At 38.0% G+C, this 22,647-nt stretch overlaps 1 protein-coding gene across 1 annotated transcript; it reads left to right on the top strand.

Moving 5' to 3' along the window:
* Window positions 1-1,692: 1,692 nt before the first annotated feature.
* On the top strand, window positions 1,693-21,728 carry klhl24a (kelch-like family member 24a). Its single transcript, XM_030161099.1, has 8 exons — window positions 1,693-1,935; window positions 3,501-3,619; window positions 3,715-4,559; window positions 6,249-6,433; window positions 9,932-10,050; window positions 16,076-16,264; window positions 17,918-18,106; window positions 18,231-21,728. Exons 2-8 carry the CDS (start codon window positions 3,545-3,547, stop codon window positions 18,429-18,431), a joined length of 1,803 nt encoding a protein of 600 aa, XP_030016959.1. The 5' UTR covers window positions 1,693-1,935; window positions 3,501-3,544; the 3' UTR covers window positions 18,432-21,728.
* Window positions 21,729-22,647: the final 919 nt, after the last annotated feature.

Raw genomic sequence — 22,647 nt, 5'->3', positions numbered from 1 at the left:
TCTTTATGTTGTTGTCTTTTAACTGTCAAACATACATGTAAATTTAGGCATCTCATTATTTTCACAACCCTAAAATATTTGTGTTTGCAATGGCAAATATGCACTGTCAGTATTTTACTCTTGTGTTTTCACATCCCATCATTGTTATTCTATTCAATTACTGTAGCATCCTCAACAGTTTGTAAATGAAGAATTTAGCATACCTGTTTACAGCTGTCTGATGTATTTATTTTTCTTTTCTAAAGGAACTGTCTTAGTAGGAAACATAACCCTTTATTATTATTATTATTATTATTATTATTATTATTATTATTATTATTATTATCTACTTCTTGAGGCCTATTGCTGTGAAGATCAGGATGAAAATATGTTGAACCCTAATGCCTGCCAAGTTTCTGCCTCATTTATTTTATGACCAAAATAACAAAGCACTTAGTGTCTTATGGTTTCAAACCACTTTATCCAAAAAGTAGATATCTATGACACCAAAGACAAAGGAGATTGCCTCCTGACTAAGGTGTGGTGTGAATTGATGATGCTGTGCTGTGACATCTGTCAGTGATACAAATGCTGAACAGCAGGGGGACACATTTGTCCTCTTTGTGCTCTAATACCTGCTGGATACATGTCTGTATTCTCATCAAGCCATCCAACCCTTCTGATTTTGCTACTCACCCTTCACCCACATGGACCTGCAAGTGAAGAAGAAACACACACTAATTATGATGCATCAATGTAAGGACACATATATGTATGAGTAGTAAGGCTTAGTATTCCTTCTGCTGCATGGTTCTGTTCTAGAGCAGATGTCTGGAGCTGACCAGTCAAGCTGTTCATATGCTGTCATATCCGTTTAGTGGTTTAACTTACAGGTGTCTCTGTTAATGTGTACATATTTATATGGCTCCAAGGACAGAGACCTAATCCATTTGAAGCTTTTATGTGACTGAAATATGAGGCTTTAGCACTGACTACATCTACAGTTTCAACGTTTCAATTATTTAGTGTATTAATTGTGTTACATGTACAACAGATGTTGCAACTTTCAGTTGTGAATATTGAAAGAAACAACGGTCCCCGGTCCTTTTGACACACTCAAATATTTCTGCAACGGCGTAAGGAAGTTGTGACATCCTTTGTTTCATGAAGGCTCCTCCTTCCTCTTCACCTGAAAAAAGCAAAGCAACAACACATGCTGCGTTTCATCCTGTTTTCACGTGCCTTCAGGATCACATTACAACTAAGCCTTTTGTTTAGCACACACATGCCCTTTGTTTCTTTTATTCTTCAAAGACCTCTGTAAAAAACACATCTGTTAAAATCTAAAAATAACACAGTGCGTATTTAATGACGTTTGTTTTTTTATTTACAGCTAACACTGTGTCAGTTTCTCCTAAACTCTGATTGAAGATATACAAGATATAAAACACAAACAATGACCTATGACTAGGACCTACTGTCGTATATTGCCCAATTCCCATTACCTGTCGTCAACTTTTTCTCGACTAAAAGTTGAGTTTGTTTGCAAACAAAGGATAGCCACGTGGAGAATCAGAGACACTTGGGAAATGCTGTTCCTCACTGTGAGCACAGTACGGTGCATTCCTATCCAATGAACTTCATCACCCATCATGCCTCACTGAAAGCAGCTGAGTGGGCGCAGAGGGCTGGATTTTTTTTTTTCGTTGACAAGTATAAATTGGCTCTGTGTTTACAGTTAGCTAGTTAGAGCTCTTTGTTTTTGTCTTCTATCGAGTTAAATCAAAATGTCCCGGCTGTATTACAGCCTACTTGGTTTTCCATAACTGCACGACAGTAGATAACACCGATAATTTGTCAAAACTTTCTAGGATACAGATTAACTTACTTCTATTTTTTGTTTATTTCTCTGCTTTTAACCGAAGAGGAAGTGTCATCTGGAAACTTCTGCATCAGGTAACAGTTCAAGTTTTTTATTTTTTATTTTAAAGCATATCGTGAGGATGTTTTCCTGTACTTCTTTTTTTCTAATATGAAGTTGTTAAAGTAAGGAAACGACGCAGCTCCATTTTCCAGTCTGTTGTCAAGGGCTAACGGTCGGCGCGAGAAAAGGCTCCTTTGTCTGATCAACTGTGGCTCTATTTTTAGTCCAGCCTTTATTAATGAATATATTATACTTGTCTGTTTAAGTTCATACTCAAGTAATGTAATTGTAATAATTTGTAATTACTTCTAATGAATGTTAAGCTCTGTTTTTAATAATACAAAATCTGATTGTTTTTTTTTTTTACTAAACACGTGTCCATTAATTTTACTTGAATACCCCTGAGGTTACTGCTTTCCAGGAAGACATAACTATAGATTGCAGTAAGACGTCTCCTATTTGTTTGCTTTAACATTATTTTAGGCAAGGCAAAGCAGGTATATTTATATAACACATTTCATGTACAAGAGAATTCAAAGTGCTTTTCATAAAACATTAAAAGCATTACAGCAGAAGCAATAAAATTATAGGCATGAGAAAAACAAACAAAAAAATTAGATAAATAGATAAACAAGATTTTTTTCCTCCTCCAAAGTAGACTGAACATCCTTACACAGGTACATATTTCGATTAATCCAGTCCTCTGGCTCAGTCTGGATGACTTCAGCAAAGTACTACTCCCGCCACAAGTATTTCATGTGAATAGAATACCTCTGATGGGTTAAAAATAGCCTTAAACGACATAAATGACCTCACCAGAGCAAAGTTCAGACCTACTGTCAGTTTTTTCATAGTTTAAAAACCCATAAATAAGACTTTAGGATGTTTTGATCAACATCTCTAATAACCCTACTGATTGTAAACAAATCCAGTGGTGTCATCTATTATTAGTTACTATAGCTTTTTAAAAGAGAAAGAGGTTAAACTTCATCCTTATGAAACAGAGCAAAGAAAATATGTCTCAAGGTTATCACTATTCCTGACTTACACTTGTACAAACAGTGGCTGTGTAGTGCCTGGTAGCATCCCTGCCCCCACTCTTTCAAAACAAACCTGATTGACATGGAGGTTGGCTTTCAACCATTGCTCAACGTCTTCCCTCGTTCCTGCTTGTGTGTCTTTGTCATCCTCTGTGTCCTCCGGTTCATTTAGCTGCAAGGTGCAAGTGTTTAACTGTAGTGATTAGTTAGAGGAAGTTTCACGGAGACTAATGTACTACTCACATGTCATTCCTTTAAACTAGTTTTCTATAATCTGATGGTAAATGTTGCCCTTTGGACTTAAGAAAATATTTTCTAGGCCTTGTGTTTTCTTTTATTTCTGTACACATGCTTTGTGGTTTTGCACTGTGAGTGCTTTGTTTGCCTCTGGTAGACGTCCTTAATTTGTAAAACAATGATCCAGTTAGGATACTATTTATGATTTCATCATCTTTCACAGCTATTTCCATATTATCTGTTAGTCACTGTAGAATCTAATAATTCACAATAATGATCTCTTTGTCATAGTGCTCAATGTCACACTAATTGATTTTCAGGTCATTTTAAAGTTTAGAGAAAGTCTACATTAAAGGCTGCAGCCATGGTGTTGATTCTGGGCAGACGGATGAACAGGGAGGACTCTGGGATCAAAGACTCACCAGCTGTCAAACGCAAGGTGTGTGCCAAATACATAGCAGTTTTCTAAGTTTTTGAGGTTAAATCTTTTATCTCAAATTATAACCATCATGTTTATAAATGTTTTCTTCGAAGGTGTTTGAGGTTGACTCCAAAACATTAGCCAACCAGGATGTTTTGGACTTCTGCTCTGGCTCCTCTCACTCAGAGGGCATTCTGCAGGTGTTCAATGAGTTTCGTGACTGCCGCCTGTTCACTGATGTGGTCATCAGCGTACAAGGCCGTGAGTTCCCTTGCCATCGTGCTGTCCTTTCTGCCTGCTCCTCCTACTTCAGAGCCATGTTCTGCAATGATCACCGTGAAAGCCGTGAGATGCTGGTCGAGATCAATGGCATCCTGGCTGAAGCCATGGACTCCTTCCTAACCTATGTTTACACCGGACGAGCCAAGATCACCACAGAGAATGTACAGTTTCTCTTCGAGACTTCCAGTCTCTTTCAGATCACCACACTGCGTGATGCTTGCGCAAAATTTCTTGAAGACCAGCTGGACCCATGCAACTGCCTCGGCATTCAGCGCTTTGCGGATGCCCATTCCTTGAAGCAGCTTGCCAGTCGCTGCCGCAGTTATGCCCTGGCCAACTTCTCAGATGTAGCTCAGCACGAGGAGTTCCTTGACCTTCACAAGGAAGAGCTGGAAGAGTACATTGGTAGTGATGAGGTGTCCATTGGTAAAGAGGAGGTGGTGTTTGAGGCAGTGATGCGATGGGTGTACTACAGTGTGGAGCACAGGAGGCCCATGCTCAAGGAACTGCTGCACCATGTGCGCCTGCCCCTGCTGCACCCAAACTACTTTGTCCAGACAGTGGAGGGAGACCAGCTGATTCAAAATGCTCCAGAGTGCTACCAGCTCCTCCATGAGGCCAGGCGCTATCATGTGCTGGGAAATGAAATGATGTCACCTAGAACTCGTCCACGCAGGTAATCAAAATGTTGACTGACTAGTTATACCTATTATGCAAGTAAAACAATCACATGACCTCATTAATGCAACAGACACAACAAGCACATCAAGTAAAAATATTTTTGTCTTGTGTTTATCTGACTGTCTGATTTTCTTCTCTTAATTAATTACTTAAATGTTTTCCTGGCTGTGTTGTGAACCAGTTCTTATCTACTGGGAGACAAGATGATTGGTATCATTTTTTTTTTGGCAACATGTCTATTGTTGATTTAAATCACTTGCGTAATAAATTAAGTTGTATAGCTAAAGAGTGCACCCTGTGAGCAATCTCAGTGCTTCTGGTGATGTTGTTGTTGTTGTTCAGGAGGAGTAAGAAATTAAGAGTCAGGGAGTGTTATTGTACCAAATAGACAAGCGTGTCACGGACGTTGTTTTGTGGCCCTGTTTTGCAAAGGAAATGATAATGAGGAAGGCAGGGCATGTTCATACACAGACACGTTAGCTTAAACAGAAAAAAATACTGTGATGCAATCAAAAGCAATCGTGAAATGTTGAGTCTTGTTATCATACCAGCAGCACAGCTCACCTTGCCTTTTTACCTACTTGCTCAGTGGCTTGTTTTTAATCTTTGGTGTTTTCTTATTTGAAGACTATCTAATGGGATATGAATATGTAATATCTGATAAATGACAAAGGGTGGTGCTGACTGAAACCTTGAAATACAAAACACACCATATGGTAGACTGTGGCCTGTCAAACAAAAGTGCAGCTGCCCTTGTGTGTTAGGCTTGTTGTGAGGGTTTAGTGGGACCAGCTCCAGTTGTCAGTTATTAAGGCTGTGTAATGTGCATTTAGATGCATTGTGCCTGTATCCAGGCAGATCTGTTCAGAGCAGCACGCCAGGCAGGCAGTTGGTTTCCACACTGTTTGTGTCGTTTGCCCGGAGGCCTTATATCCTATCCTGCTCAGAACAGATGCTCAGTTCTCCCCTTTCTGTGTCTACACTGGGCCTTTTCTTTTTTTATAAGCCTTTAAAATTCAGTGCTTACACGTGCTGAACTGCTTCTGGGCTTAACTGTCTCACAGATACTAGCTTGTGCAACAGCATTTATCTCCTACCTGTGTCTGAACTAAGCTTTTTCATGTGCTGAGTAAACAGAATGAACACTATAGGGGAGATACAGAGGACAAAACACATTTGCTCTGAATCAGGTCCCCAGAACTTGTTTGATTTGTTTGTATAGCTTAACCATGTCCAATCTTTATCCAGTAGTATTTCAGAATGTAACAATAATAAAAGAAGGTGCAGGTAATTAGTTCCCTTTAGGAAATGTGATCATATCCACGGCATGTGTTTGGAACAGCCACATAGGAAATCTTTGTGATGATGGAAATTGCGCTTAAGTCTAGCCCCAAGTGTGTTTTTGTTGTTCCTAGATTGATACCTTGACTATAAACTGAACTTTGCCTGGCAGATAAATGGTGCTATTCCTGTGGAAACCACTAGTCTGTTCCTGTCCTGTCAATAATTAAAGAACTTTCATAGTGTTGACATGTTTATATGTATTCTTTCTCTTTGTACAGACCTACACATGTACAATTACCAGTCATGTTGTATGTGGCCTTGTTTTCCTGTATGTTTTTATAATAACAGAGGCTGTGGTTTTATTTTCCATTTCTTCTCTTCCCTTCTTCTCTCTCTACAGGTCGACCGGCTACTCCGAGGTGATTGTTGTGGTGGGCGGCTGTGAGAGAGTGGGAGGCTTCAACCTGCCCTACACTGAATGTTATGATCCAGTCACAGGAGAGTGGAAATCACTGGCCAAACTACCCGAGTTCACCAAGTCAGAGTATGCTGTCTGTGCCCTACGCAATGATATTCTGGTGTCAGGTAAGACAAGCAATTTAGTATAGTCAAAGCTTGACATCATACAAACCAAGCAAATGTATATTAATGAGAAGGACCATGTTAGATATTATTAAATTATTATTATGTCTTATTATTTAATTTATATCACCCACCTTAAGAACATAAAGTACTTTCTTAATTACTCTCTAACTATTATACCTGAAGTCAGTGTTAAGACTTTATCCTTGTGTTTTTTGGGATTTTTTTTCTTCACAAAGTTGTGTTTCTCTCCCTATTTCTATAAGATGATGTCATATCCTATACACATTTTCAACGTTTCTCTGTGCCTGAATCGGTCTAATCTCCTGGTAGAGTGGCAGGAAAGGCCGTGGTGGCTGTTTGCCCTGTGTTATTTTTACAGCCTCAGCCTGTTAGAGTTGAAGGAAAATATGAGCGCAACATCTGGATGCACTCTTCAAGCTCTGTGCTGAGAGAAACCTTCATTCACCAACTCAGTCTTTCTCTCTTCCCATTGGCCAATAGTCAAGGTCGGCACCTTTTTTACATCGGTTAGGCAGCTTTCTAGGATCTCCTTTATGTTACTATCTAGTGTCCCTTTCGGAATAGAGAATATAACACCATATGATGAAGTGAATAATGTAAAATCACTCTAACTATGAAACTTTTTCCTCTCATGGTATCCTGGCAAGACTGCTGCATTTTTGGAATGTAGCATGAGCCAACTATGGCGTAAGCCTCATTTTCTTAAAAAAAAAAAAAAAGAGAGAGAGACAGAGAGAGCACTAGATTACTAAAGATGGATTGCATCATTTTCCTTGACTCAGTACACTGTGAAGGCAGCTGCCAAAACACTGTTTCAAATGCTGTGTACAGGTTGCAGTTTCGTGTTTTTGGAGTAAGGGCATGACGTTCAAGAGGTTTTCTTCTTGGAAGTTGTTTCTAGGAATATGCATTGACAGAACGTCAAATGTGCCCACCAGCCCTGCTCATGCTCAAACCTGCTTTTCAAGAGCTGCAAAACACTTCTAGACAAAAACAGCCGTTGAAAGATATAGAGATGAGGGGGAAAGAGAGATACAGAGAAAAAAAGAATGTTATTCTGTTGAAGAGTGTTTAGGTTCTCACTTTGCCAAGTAGTCACATGTGCACTATCAATCTGCCCTCAAGCACTGCTTGGAAAAATCAACATACTACACCTCCCCCCACGTTTTTCTATTTTAGACACATAGTATGCACTGACTAACTAGTTCTATAGCAACTTATGATCCCCATTTTTTTGTTTCCACTTTCTGATTCCCCATCTGCTTTCCTTATCGAAACCTTTTGCCATTTTATCATGGTTACTCTCTTAGAAGCTCCCAAATATGTTCATTCCCCCTGCCTGTCTGCTGTTTGTCTGCTGGTATAAATACCTTCTAGGGCCTCGAGCACAGCTGCAGTTAGCTGGATTAGATGCCTCAGATGGGTATATAAAACCACTCATAGCTGCTTTCCAAGTGGAGGGGATCTACCATTACTGACTTTCTCACAAATATAACATTGTAATCATTAGTTTTGTTAGATCCAAAAATCAAAGCATTTTCAACAGTTACAAGAGAACTGACTTCAACAACATACTGAGTAATTTAAAGTGACAAATATACATTTATTTCCCAATCCAATAAATGCTTCTCAACTCTGCACTGTGAAATAAACATACAGAATGACTACATGTGGTATATGGTATCAGGCTTATCAGCATGTGAGCAATTTAACACGTGCTTGCCTTATAGACACAAGTGGTTGTAAGTGGCCTGACATTTGTTGTTGCCTGTTCAGCCAACTGGACTCCTACAACATTCAGGTGCCATGCAAATCATTTGGGGATTTCCAAAGTCACCACCTCTTTTTCTTTGAGAATAGTGATTATCAGCATTGGTTGTCATCACCTGTACTGGTGCAGTGTGATTAGTTATGCTTTTGGAAAGAAAGATGCCTTTTTTGAGAGGAAGTTGTTAATTTAATGGGCTTTTAGGTTTTGCATTGCTTTGCTTTGAAGTGTCACGTCTTCCGTCATCATGTTTCTTTCATGAGAAGAAGCCTCAAGGGTAGCAGACTGTCTGGTAGACAGTGTGGTTAATTGTGACAGAACATAAATTACTTTTTTATTTTTCCCCAGACAAAACAAAAAAGACATAGACACTTATAGTCAGTTTATTGAAATAAATGACATTTGCAGGAAGCAGTATTTTTATTGTTAGGATTAAAAATTGACAATCTTTATCCCCACCTGTTGGGCTGTTAAGCATATGAACACAGACAAGGCTTAGATGTCTTTGTTTATACTGGCATGCCTTTATTATTGCTCCATATAACCACCCACATGTCTTTTGTATAAAGAAAACACCCTAAAGTAACAGACTAATTTTTAACTCATTGAGAAATGTGGTTATTTCTGTTTTAGGAGATTATTATACATGAATTAATGTTGAATGTAAAAAGAAAAACTTTGCAAGAAAGACACTCTTTTCTCAATAGGACATCAAAAGTGAGATGTGGGATTCAAAGACAAGATGGTTCTTATTAATTCTTTATAATCTGTGTCCTATTAACTGATATCACTAACATGTGATCAATTTAAGTCCTGGTGTGAAATAACACAGATTGTCACTGTTCTGTTTATTCATCTTGACTCTTGTTGGAATCTATGCTGCACCCGTTTTCAAACATATACGCCTCCTGAATTTCCTTGTTGGATAAACACTAAAACTGCTAAGTACAGGTTCTAGCAGAAGCCCTGTGGAATTTTAATGTACAACAATATCCCCTTAGTTTTTTTAAATGACCCAAATTAATTGATAAATGTTTCTTTACCTCACTGACACTGGTGTTTTCTTTGTTACGTTTTGATTAGTTAACCTACATTTCATTACTCCTCATCATTCTCCTGTTATCTTATGTTTTTTAAGGGATTATTCTGGATATTTTCCTCGCCTGTGTGAAATCAACAGGCAGGTGGTTCGGTAGTGGTGGAAGGGGGAGGGAGCACATGTCAGGGCTTGTTAAAAATGTGTCTCGATCATGCTTTAACCCAGTTGACTGATTGCCAGATGTTATTCTCTGCATCTTCTTACAGTTTGTATTTGTCCAGGTGTCACATATGAGAAGCTGATAAATACTGTGTGCTGTATGTCTGTTAAAAGAGTCGGATTGTGTGTGTTTGTTTGAAATTGAATCTGATATGAATATATGTTTACCATCTGTGCAGACATGATGAGTGATGATCGTATGTTTGTGTGTGTTTTTGTTAATGTGTAGCGAGGAAACCTTTTATTTGCTTGGTGAACCCGTGGGGTCCAATTTCAGGTCAAAGTTAGATAAGGCATTCCATGTAAGGAGAGAAAACATTACTTTGACATAAATACATTATTCTTTATTGTTCACCAAGAGGAGCTTTGGGTTAATTCTAAACTGTTCATCATCTTTCGAAAGTTTATTGTACTAATGGCCTTGCAAATGTTTGGCTTTTGTTGTTTTTAGGTGGTCGTATCAACAGCAGGGATGTGTGGATGTATAACTCACAGCTCAACCTGTGGATCAGAGTGGCTTCTCTTAACAAAGGTCGCTGGCGACACAAGATGGGTGTCCTTCTGGGCAAGGTAAGATGGATTTACGGCTCTAGGCAGCAACACATAAAAACAGGCCTTTTTCTCTTTTCTGACATTTTATAGACAAACTGACTAATCAGTTAAGCTCTACTGCAGAGTTACAGTGAAAAACCTTAAACATAATGTTCACCTGTATTCCAGTAATTGTTGTATTTGCCAGCACATACACACTTTACATTTCTAAAAAACTCTGGTTTTGCATAGACAGGTTACTGAGCAGCTTCAGGTGTATAGGCTAACAGCTTGTTGCATCATCATTGGCTTTAATACCTGTTATTACTACCTGACAAGGAAGACAGTGAAGAAATTCTCTGCGATTACTTGTTGGAAAGGTAAAGGCATGTTCCAAGAAACTTACCATTTAATTTCACAATCACCTCTCACATTCCACTCTTACATTGTTCTTTACCAGTAGGAAGGAATTTGTTTTTAAACACAAGTATTCACATTCTTACTGATGATTGAATGTGTGTACAGTGTCATGTTTATTTTGCTTTGTTATTTCTTGTGAGGAAAAAATAAGACCTAACACTGTGGGATCCCATTCACATTTGACTATGTCTTAGCTCATACTTGTTAAGTATTGTCTGTTTTCAATTAATCAATCAAATTCTATTTATTTAGCGCCAAATCATAACAAAAGTTATCTCATGACACTTTACATATCGAGCCGGTCGAAACCAGACTCTCAAGCTAAATCTTTTTGATCTTAACAAACAATTGTATTAATTTTATTAGTCCTATGTTGAAATATATCTCTTATCCTAGAGTGTGTACATGACTCACGTCTCACACATCCTGGATGCATATGAGCAAATGCAACAGAGAGAGAAGTCAATACTAGCATAGTGAAAAGGTGGTTCAACAAACAGAGCACTGCTGTTTTGATTCAACAATTATGAACCCCGCAAATGTATGTATGAGTACATGCGCCACTTTTAGTTGTAGCTGCAAATATTGCCTAAATTTCTTGGGAAAATTTTCTTGTCATATCAATATAACGTAAGCACTCATTAAGTGCTCATAAAGCCACAAATCTAACATTAGTTTGGTTGTGAAATTAAATTAAAGTTTATATCTGTCATTGTTACCCTTAAGCTGTTACTATTTACAGTGTCTACTACAGGGCCAGGTGGACATTCTTGTTTGAGGGCAGTGGGAGGTTAATGGATGTGTGCCAATACCTCACAATTCCAAGTTAAGGGGGGGCTCATGTCACTTGTTTCATGTGTATCTGCTCAGCTGCATATTGTCCAAAGTGTCCATAGCTCATGGGTCTCCCAACAACCCAGTTCAATGATTGTGTTATGTTCTTGATCCATAAAAAGACTGTAATCACATGCTGTGCAATGCTCTTCAACAAGATTGTCAAGTTTGTCTTCATTGCAGAGTTTGAATTTTAAGTGTTGAACTGTAAAAATAATTGCAAAAATGCCATTATATGAAACAGTTTATGACCACTGAAAATACACAGTGTACTACATGAAATGTTTCTGAACATTCATTATGCATGATTTGCATAAAATGGAACCACCACTGTGTTGGTCAAAGGCATGTAGGGCATAAAAAGAGATGAGTCAGACTAAGACACCGCTCTCAAACTTAAACCGCATGCCTGTGCCTCAGCCATCCTGTGTAGACACAGTGTATACACTTGAGCACATATGTAAATAACACAGACACAAGATAAAGTGGTGTTGGGAAGTTTTAGTCTAAATCAACACTTAATTTACTTTAGAAAGGACAAGACTGTGGGGGTTGTTGTCATATTGTTTGCATATTTATGTCTGCTCGTAGTCCGTACTTTACGTGAGTTCCAAACAGCAATTTGAGTGCTTTGTTTTCATGCCGCAGACTCCTCAAAATATGTTAACACATTCCAGCTCCACACAGAAGAATTCTACAAAAAACGAGGTAATCAGCTGATTGGTCACACTATGGCTGTACTTGTCAGCGGTTTCCTCCAAAGTGAATCATGTACTAAGGTAGAGTGAAAACAAGTATGACTGAGTCATTCAGCTTGACTCGAATACACAGGTATCGAATCAAACAAAGCATAAACCTGCTAGTCTGTAACCTAACAGCCTTTCACAAATGTCATTGCAGTTTTATTATTTATATTGTATTGATATAATGTGTAAAATGATTGTCAGTAACAACCAAGCATTAGAGTATCAGGAGGTATAAACAGCAGTGACACTGTGCTTGAATGGTATACAGTATATTCACACACAAACACACACGTTTGCACCAGATAATATGAAGGCAATCACTGATCACCACAGCTGAATACATTACCATAAAATAAACTCTAAATCAAACCCAAAAAACAATTTTTCAGTCTTCAGGTCTGTCTGAAGATGAGGACTGGTTAATCTACTTAAGTCAGGTCTTCAGTTCAATGGTTAAAACTGGGTTTCACAATAAATGCCATATAAAAACACACACGCTGTATACCATTGCATGGAAAACACATTCCTCAGAGATGGCAAATCCCAGTAGACTTTCTTGTCTCCGTCCACTTCCTGTATCTGTTTCGCACATGTGGTTCAGCTTTCTCTTCTGTTTTCCTCTTATTTTCCTCTTGCTATGCTTTTCTCTTAGTTTTAACAAGCTCAAAAGATTTAATGTGTGGCCTGTGATTCTTAAATACTGTCATTCCCATCTGATTCATGAAATGTCACTTCTCTACATCTGTTTATGACACCTCCACTGTACTGGGTATGAAGAATAGATTGTGTTTACAATTTTTTTTTTTTGTTTATTTCATTGTAAAGTATCTTGTTTTGCAATATCATATCTGCATACTTTTGGTCTCTGGCCTGGTCTTCCTCAGAATTCTGTCATTTGCAGTAGTGGTGTTTTCATTTCCTCTTATCTTTTTTCCTCTTCTCAGGAAAGGTATTTGTAAGGAATGCTTTATGTAATGTTAAAATGCCAGATTATATGTAACCAGTCATCAGAAAGAAAGAAAAAAAAAAACATGCAGTATCTCTGTAAAGCATCAGTGTTGTCATTTTTCCTCGTAATCCAACTCCCCCTCCTATTGAGTTTGTCATTTCCTCATTCAGTCTGTAATTTCCCCTTTTGATGTGCACTACTGATACTCCAGTTGCAAGCAAGTTGTCAACAAGCCAGTAATGAACATGTGCATGTTCATGTTTTCGTGCAAAGACCACACTGGTGTTTCGCTTTAGTTCTCTATTAAAGAAATCAGTGAGGAAATTAAAGCCTTTACCATTTACTACAGTCATTTATTTCAAGTGGGAACCTAAAGTGTAAACATCTAATGATGGTTTCCACAATGTTGGTACAAGAACACACCTCCCAGTGTCTTGCATTTTGTAATGTCCTGTCAGACTGGTCTTTTCTCCATAAAGTACAAGCAAAAATAGGTCACCACTTGTTTTCCTCCCACTGTTATGACTGCACTTCGTGACAGTTGTTCTCATCTATCACAATGTTTTCTTCTTTTTCTACATTCCCTCACTCTACCCCTCTTTCTCACTTTCCTCCTCTGTCTCTATTTGCTCTGTTCACGTATTGTGTGTGAGAGAAAGAGCGTTACCCTCACAGGTCAGTCTTGTTTCTCTTGCAGTCACTTCGTCTCTTTTCACTGCATGTTAAGGAAACAGTTAATCATTCAGCCATTGTCAGTGTTTAAGCATAGTCATAAAATAGCCTGCGAATGTGCTTGTTCAGTGGCTAGCAAGTGTGTCGATGCAGAGTCATGAATCTTGTTTGGGTTAGTGTTTATATGATAGCCACATACCTCCGGTTGGTACTGAGTATGTGCTACCATCATCAAGCTAATGTGGAATGTGCCTATATTGATATACGTATTATTACACGCTATATCAAAACTTTGTGGGGTGTTTATCAAGTGAGTGCAAACTAGTGTTGTTAGAGAAGAAGAAAGGGATCAAGTGCCCCTTAACCTTCACTTTTCAGCACCATCAACTTCAGACAAGTTAGTATCTGAATACCATTAGTTGAGGTTAAAGTCAAATTACAAGAAAACAAATTCTCTCATCTAACTGAAGTGTACAGGGTGGGGAAGCAAAATTTACAATGAACATTTAGTTGTTTTTTTCTCAGCAGGCACTACGTCAATTGTTTTGAAACCAAACATATATTGATGTCATAATCATACCTAACACTATTACCCATACCTTTTCAGAAACTTTTGCCCATATGAGTAATCAGGAAAGCAAACGTCAAAGAGTGTGTGATTTGCTGAATGCACTCGTCACACCAAAGAAGATTTCAAAAATAGTTGGAGTGTCCATAAAGACTGTTTATAATGTAAAGAAGAGAATGACTATGAGCAAAACTATTATGAGAAAGTCTGGAAGATACTATTAAAGAAGAATGGGAGAAGTTGTCACCCGAATATTTGAGGAACACTTGCACAAGTTTCAGGAAGCGTGTGAAGGCAGTTATTGAGAAAGAGGGGGGACACATAGAATAAAAACATTTTCTATTATGTAAATTTTCTTCTGGCAAATAAATTCTCATGACTTTTAATAAACTAATTGGTCATACACTGTCTTTCAATCCCTGCCTCAAAATATTGTAAATTTTGCTTCCCCACCCTGTATGTTATATGTAGTTTATGTCTGTAGGTAACTCAGAGGCACCATTGCCAGTGATAAAATGGGGATGATTTTAGTGTCAAATGTTTTAAATAACCACCAGGATACTTTGTCTAGAAACATAATATGCTGCTGAAATGTCTTATTTCACTACTTAATTTCATTTTTGTGTATTGTATTGTGAGAAATGAAGAAATCTTATAGTGTGTGTGGTTTATAATACATGGTATAAGTAAAAAACATGTCTTATAATGTCAGTAAACTGACATTATGAGGTCAAATGGAAAATATAACATCAAAAATTTTCTATGGTGTATACAGGCTATACTTATTCATCTTTCATGCATGGCAACAAACAACCCACATTTAACAATCCAATGCACCATATCCACATCAAACAGTTTTAAGTTGGTCTGTGACATGGCATGGTGGGTGGTTTGAGTCATTATCATTGAGGACACATGTATGTAGACACGCTACAGAAGACACAGCACCTTATCTGTAAAATCAGAGTTCATGAAGGCTTTTGTTTTTATGATACGTGTCAGTTTGTCAGTTGAAAAAAGCAGTAGTGCTATCAGGTCTTTGAGGCGCTGAATGCAAATATACACATGTCCCAATCACTTCCTTCTTTTTGTTCCATCTGCTCCCTTTGTGTTTTTTTGTTTCCGTCTCTATTTCTCTGTATCTGTTTCCCTGTTTCTCTTTCTGAACTTGTTTATGCTGATGGTTTGTATGAAGAGACAGGAACACCCTCAGGGCTTTCAGTTGCATAAGGCCAGGCTGTTGATGAGGAGTGTTTTTCAAGCTATATAATTCTGCCATGCTATCTTTTCCAGCTAGGTATGTTCCCAGTTATGTATTCCAGTATGTTATAAGGAAATAAAAGTATACCATAATAACTTACCTTTCACCATTTTTTTAATTTATCACGTGGAACCACAAGAAAGCATCTTGATTAAGTGGCTGTATGTATCTTTGATCAAAGAACAATGAACAAGCTGACATAAATCAAAACATCACCTCTGATGTTAGAGGGATGAGCAGTACATGATCCTCAATAATATTATTTTGAATTGTAAATTGTAATGGGAATTACACACAGTGGTTCAGGGTCATGCTTTGTTGGTACAGACAGTTTAAGAGATTCAGATGAGTTATTTAGGGTGAAGGTGGTGGCAGTGACAGGGCAGTGTTTACAGACATGAGCCTCAACTGTGCCTGATAGACTGGTTCTCTATGCACTGACGTAGAAACTATTATTCATACGACTAAGCTGAACATCTTGCTTATAGTGAGTAATGCTGTTTGCACTGACGCATTTCTGTTTGTGTATTCAATGCTCCAGGGCCTATACCTCATAATAACCTGATAATTACAGTGCTCTCCCTCCTCTAATCAGCATTTGTGTGTGCTTTCAGGTTTACGCTGTTGGTGGCTATGATGGCCAGAACCGCCTGACCAGTGTAGAGTGTTATGACTCCTTCTCTAACCGCTGGACAGAGGTAGCTCCAATGAAAGAGGCAGTCAGCTCTCCAGCTGTGGCCAGCTGTGCTGGGAAGCTCTTTGTGATTGGAGGAGGACCAGATGACAATACCTGTTCAGACAAGGTGAGAAACGGATGTGTTCTCCTGCCAACCACACACTCTAACATTAAGTGATGACAACTTATGTGCCGTCTTTTTTCAGGTTACCTGATTTTAGTTATTATACCCCAAGTATAAACTGTGCAAAAGCTTTTTTGTCAAATTAGATCAGTAGATCTGGATTTAGGTGACACGGCGCAGTGCTTTCTAATATGATTTGATAGTTTCCACTGAACTTTACCAGGGTGTCTCAGTTTCCATTTCTTTCTCTATATTTACAGTTCTAGCTAATATTGCTAATTGACTGGCTCTGTCAAAAAAAAAAAAAAATTCTTCTACAATAAAAGTCACTCAGTTTGCAATGGTTTTCTATTGTCTCATTACTAAATACTTTTAAATGAAAACAGAAAAACGGAAACTGCTTTGTTTTCAGTTGATGGCAGTTGGTTAGCGGATGTGATTATGAGCTATATTCTGGTTTGTCTGGTTGATCAGGATCAGACTAGTTTTGCTCCACTAACTGTATCCTGATCAATATTTCCATGCCCTGTTTTAATTACACAGTATTTCAGGTTTAGATTTACTTCAAATGACTCACTGATGGAAGTATAACTCCCTCTACCAAGAAGGTTATGTGATTAGGTTTGTTTGTCCTTTAGCTTAACCCCTCACCCCCCACCCCCCCAAAAACAGTGCAGTGAATGTTTTATTCTATTTTCTAACAGTACAAGATAAGACATTCAGTTCATTCACAAGACTGTGAGGCCTTGTCAGATGTGTTCACTCTTGAAGTGTACTTCTAGTGTGTTAAGATGATGAGCTGTGACATGTTAATGATGCAAAAAAAAAAGGATTGGTACCAGTAAAACAAGACTGCCTTTTAGACAGACAGAAAAAGACTTGCATCAGAAATGCATGAAAATACAGATTTGGTTTGTAAGGGAACAATACTAAGTAATAATAAGTATTTGTCATGTGTGCCAGCAGTGTATTATATAATACTGTGTGGTGAACAGGACATGACAGGTTAACCTGGAACAGTTACACTACATTTTCAGTGTCAGCTGTCTTACAACTAAATAGGAAGACAACAGTCTTCATTGGAACCCAGTCTTCTGAAAAGCATTTTTCTGCCTCCACGGAATGTCTGGTATTTATGTTAGTGGTGCCAAGTAGAAATGCATGGGCAGGCAGAGGCATAAATCTGATATGGGTTTACAGGATCATCAGTGTTCCTGTAGCTGTTTGTTTATTCATACTTGAGTCTATGTGAGTAAGGGTCATGCAGGTTTAAGTTCATTACAATGATCCCAAAAGTCCTTGTTTGTTTGAGAGAGATCACTTGTATTATTCACATTAGCTGTGGTTAGACACAACAGAGTCAAGTCAAGAACAAAGTCCCCCATCTACTCACCCAAAAAAAGAAACCTCAGGAAAAGCTACAGAGAAGGGATCCCTCTTTCAGGATGCACAGACACTGTTGGAGTAGCCGTTAGATAGTAGAAACAAACATTTACACAGCAACAGTGAATATGGAGTACATGTTGAGGCAGACTTGTATGAAGGAATGCTGTCTTTAAAAAAAAACAGGCAAAAGAGACCACAGAATGAGCTGCACATAATTCATTTTTGAACCTCATGATTGCTTGTAACTTGATGATTGACGGTATGTCACAGGTTCAGTGCTATGATCCAGAGACAGACACTTGGTTACTACGGGCCAACATCCCCATCGCCAAACGCTGCATCACAGCAGTGTCCCTCAACAACCTCATCTACGTGTGCGGTGGTCTCACCAAGTCCATATTCTGCTATGACCCCAAAGAGGATTACTGGATGCATGTTGTCCACACCTTTAACAAACTGGTAATAAACTAAACAACAACACTGAACAGGCTGTAAGAGGCTGTTAATGTGGCTTGAATAACACAGACTACATGTAATCTGAAGGAGCTCCCTCCTATTCTCTCTTTTTTTTCTCTCATTGCAGGAGAGCTGTGGCATGTCAGTGTGTAACGGCAAGATCTTCATCCTCGGTGGCAGAGAGGAAAATGGTGATGCGACAGACACCATCCTGTGTTATGACCCGTCTACAGGCATCATCACAGGAGTGGCAGCCATGCCGCGGCCCATCTCCTACCATGGCTGCGTTACCATACACCGCTACAACGACAAGTACCACAGGCTCTAACCATTAATAAAAACAGAACCACACACATATGCACTCTCTCACCTGAAAGTACACACTAAAAAACTGAAACTCTTCCAAAGTCATGGCTGTACTCTTCAAGTTTGGCCATGCACATATACAGTGACACAGTACATAATGACTATGGAGCTAATTTATTTTCTCACAGTATCATGTAGCAATACTAAAGGTGGTGCTGTGAATCTTTTCCTTTTGTGCACCATAATTATAGATCTTCTACAGAAATGCTTAGTGGCTGATAATAGTAATAGCATCTTCAACGTGTATCATGCAAGAGTAATAACTGCACAAGACTGGGAAGTAATAGATCACACTGTATAAAACTTGATTTCAGAAACTGGTTACGTTCTGCACTCAATCCCTTCTATCCAAATCAAAAGACTAAATATAAAGATGTATCACATGACATTGTATCATACCATTATAGAAAACTGAAGACAAAATATTGCCGTTATGTGAGCTTTCATGATGATTCTGTGATGTGCCACTGAATAGAGCAGTCGAGTCGCGTCTGATGGAATCTGCACAATGAATGGTAATTAAAGTTGTCAGTCACATGTTGAACCCCCCCTTCCTCTCTGAAAGACATCCTGTGTGTTTAGCCATTTACCCCCAGGTTATAAGACATCTACCCCGTGATCTTCTGTCACGGGGTAGGTTTTCTATAGCCTGGAAGCAGAGGTGTACAATTTTTTCCCCCCTCTCAGACTGCTTGAATTACAATATGTTGAAATGTTATTGTGGTATTTTTACCCAAAGATGCCAAAAAAGGACTGCAACTGAAACTTTAAAGTAATAACAAGAAATTAGATCATTGGTATTTGGATGAGAAAGGTGATTAACATAAATTTTAAAAAATCCAGGTATATAATCATGATTAGTCTCTGATATCAATATCGATCATATTACAGTTTTTTATGTTTTTATATCCCCAATTATGTGCCAGAAATCCGTTACTGATTTACATTCCCAGCACTGTGTTTTTTTATTGCTGTACAAAGTAACATCATCCTGTCTTCTGGGTCACTGATGAGCTGAGTGCGATCTGACAACAACAACAAAAAACTGTGAGGAAGATACTGAGAAATATACATGCAAAGATAGGAGTGACCTACCAGCAGAAGAAAACTGACATGCATTTATTTTTGACTGACAGATGAGTGTCTGGTTAGATTTCTAACCCTCGACCCACTGCACTTCGTGTAATAGTATATACAGTGTAGTAAAGCATATATAGCCTAATACTGTAAAGAATATAAAAAAAAATGCCTTCTGTTTTTAGCTCTTTTCTTGAGCAGTCAGCAAGCTGCTCTCCCACATTATCAGTAGTCATAAAACAAGTTAACCTCAGAAAAGAACGAAGAGAAGAGATAAAAATCCAGAGGCGGTACCATAATATTGGAATATAGCCACTATAAGCTCTCCTCTCCTTTTCCCCGGCTGTTATCCCCTAGTTACACTTCCTATGTAGGTTTCCTTTTTCACTCTTCTCGCTGTGTCATCACTTCAAACTACACGAGTATCTCCTTTAAGTTTTATTTTTCTACATTACCATTGTTTATTACACTTAATACTGATATTTTCTTTTTAATTTTTTTAAGTTATACTGTTTGTGTTTTTTTTTTTTTATAAATGGATGTTTATTGTATTATACATGCAGTAGATTTAGTAAGTGTACCTGTTTCATATCAATGTAAGTTCATCGGTGTGTGGTATTGTGGGTTGTTTTGGAGATGTGAGAAGCCTTTGTAGATCAAACCTCGAAGACTGCTCTGAATTAAGTGGTGTGCATGTACATGTATGGTATGGTAGTTTGTATGTATGTCTGTGACTTTTATGACTTAGTCTGGATATGTTGGAGCCATGGAGGTTTATCAAAGAGTTCTGCTATAGACGTTGCACAACTGCACTCCGTTAGCAGTCGACCTGTCTTCAGTCTCTGCTGCAAGCAGTTACAATGTTAACAGAACTCCCCACAATGATGCTGGCACCTCTCACCTGTACACTTACATGTAAAGATGTAACTCGGGGTAACCATAGATACCTCCAGGTGTGTATGCGTGTGTATGTTTACTGGTCAGCTAAGGTGGCATGTGTGACACAAGAGTGTACTAATGACTAGATTTTACAGTAGATGGTGTGGCTCATGGTCAGTAAAAGTCACCTGTTGTGGTGTTGATAGACTAGGAATATTGCTGTGAATATAACTTTAATATGTTCTTATTTTCTTTGGTTAACCTGTATTTAAATGTTTTTTTTTTCTTGGTTGCATATTGTGTTTTTTTTCTGTAACTGAGAGCCCCAATTGTGCACTTTGACAGAATCCTGATTAATGTAGAATAATATGAAAATGATTTCTTTCTGTTTTACTGTATCAGTAAATGTTCTTTGCTTTCATGTGACGTATGAAAAGAGGGCTGTTGACTCCTCCTGTTGGCCGTGGGCCGCTGCAGTATTCTGACCACAACAACAAAGACAACACTGTAAAATCAGAGTCAAGAAAAGTCACTCTAGAGTTCGGAATAATAGATCGGTAACTTGTATGATTGTTATGGTGAAAGAAAGTGTAATTTTCATATCACACGGTGTAAGAATAACAGGCGTTGTGCTTCAGCCTGTCTGTCATAAGGATAAGAACAGACGGGGGTATTTTCTAACAAACCCCCAGGTGTTTTCTTAGAAGTGTGAGTTCAGCCGTAGTACAGGCTTAAACATTGAAATTCAGTGAACATCTCTCAGGCCCACCCACAATCCTTTGCAGCATGTAAAAATGGGTTAACCCAGGAGGCCAACAAGAGGAGGCTGAAAGGCAAGAAAGTGATAAAGCAACAGAAAGGCTGTTAGATGCTGAGAGAGAATTTGCGAGTGTGTGTGCGTCTGTGATTTCACTGAGTATTTACTCAAATAGGGACACAAATGCTGTCCTTTTATGTTGATTTATTGATTTTCATTTTTAGCTCTGTAGTGGCTTCCATACATTGCTTGCTTTATTAAGATTATTCATTGTTTTGTGTTGGTTGATTTTTTTGTATTAAATCTTTTGCTTGTTGTGGTGAATTGTGGGATTGTGTGTAACAGATATTTGGACTCCCTCTTACAAATAACACGCCTTAAATTAAACACTGAAGGCCTTAGTGTTCAATCTGAAGCGTTTGATTTTAATCCAAATACAGACATAGCCAAAGCAGATTTGATTCAATCCCTAATGGCACTAAGAAAACAAAATGACTGGGTAACTGTGCTTGGGTGCCTTTTATAAAACTGAAAATGTGTGCCTTACTAAAAGAATAACCCAGCTGGGTCATGAAATCAAATCATTTTAAATTAACTTTTGTTATCTCATATACGATGTGATGTTTTTTTTATACATCTTTCTCCTCAGAATCTCTTTGTCTAACTATGAGAAAACTTTTTTTTGTAAATTGCAAGATGTTGAACTGTTTACTTGTGTATGAGAAAAATAAATAAAGTTTTCTTTACCAAAATCTGTGTTGTGTCTCATCAAATCACAAAGCAAACAAAAAAAAAAAACATTTCTTGGAGTTTGTAGGTATTTAGAGCCAAGAACATTTGTACATTACATTATATTTTTAATTACATACTGAAATTATTTCAGAAGTTGCTTTTTATATATGTATGATTAATACCAGCAGTACAACTGAATATTCAGAATTAACTGCAGGTTATTAAGTTTCAGACCCGGATCTTAACACCTTAGAATTCTATAAGATACAAAATAGGTGATTTACATGTTCTATATAATACGCACAATTGCCAGACAGTTTTTTAATTTAACAACCAACAACAAAACACCATGTGGTCTAATTATAATGACTGTAGTCTGCTACAGATGGCAGCTGAATCTTTTATGTCACCAAGAGAACAATCAATCATTGCAGTGGAATTTCAGCAGATGTTTTAATGAACCACTGTGTTGATCAAGTTTAGACCTCTACATATGACAAGCCACAGTTGAGCAACTTCACAAGCCCTTTTGGTTGTTGTAATTTATATCCATACATATGGTTATGTGGTTTAACCCAAACCACAGACATTCTTCTCTCAGATTCATTTGCTCACAGTAAACAATGTAGAAAGAGTTGAAGTAAACATGATCTCTCTTTTTTGCACAGTTAAAGTCAGCATAAATATTAATCTTGCTCATAAGGCATTTGACACCAGCAGCATGTACGGTTTA

Source organism: Sphaeramia orbicularis, chromosome 17 (assembly GCF_902148855.1).
Source record: "Sphaeramia orbicularis chromosome 17, fSphaOr1.1, whole genome shotgun sequence".
In the NCBI taxonomy this organism is placed as follows: Eukaryota; Metazoa; Chordata; class Actinopteri; order Kurtiformes; family Apogonidae; genus Sphaeramia; species Sphaeramia orbicularis.
This window is presented reverse-complemented; position numbering and strand designations above follow the sequence as displayed.

Coding starts and splice junctions, on each gene's coding strand:
- klhl24a (XM_030161099.1), top strand. CDS start 3,545: ATGGTGTTGATTCTGGGCAGACGGATGAACAGGGAGGACTCTGGGATC. Junction 4,560..6,248: donor CCTAGAACTCGTCCACGCAG/GTAATCAAAATG, acceptor CTCTCTCTACAG/GTCGACCGGCTACTCCGAGG. Junction 16,265..17,917: donor ACAATACCTGTTCAGACAAG/GTGAGAAACGGA, acceptor GGTATGTCACAG/GTTCAGTGCTATGATCCAGA.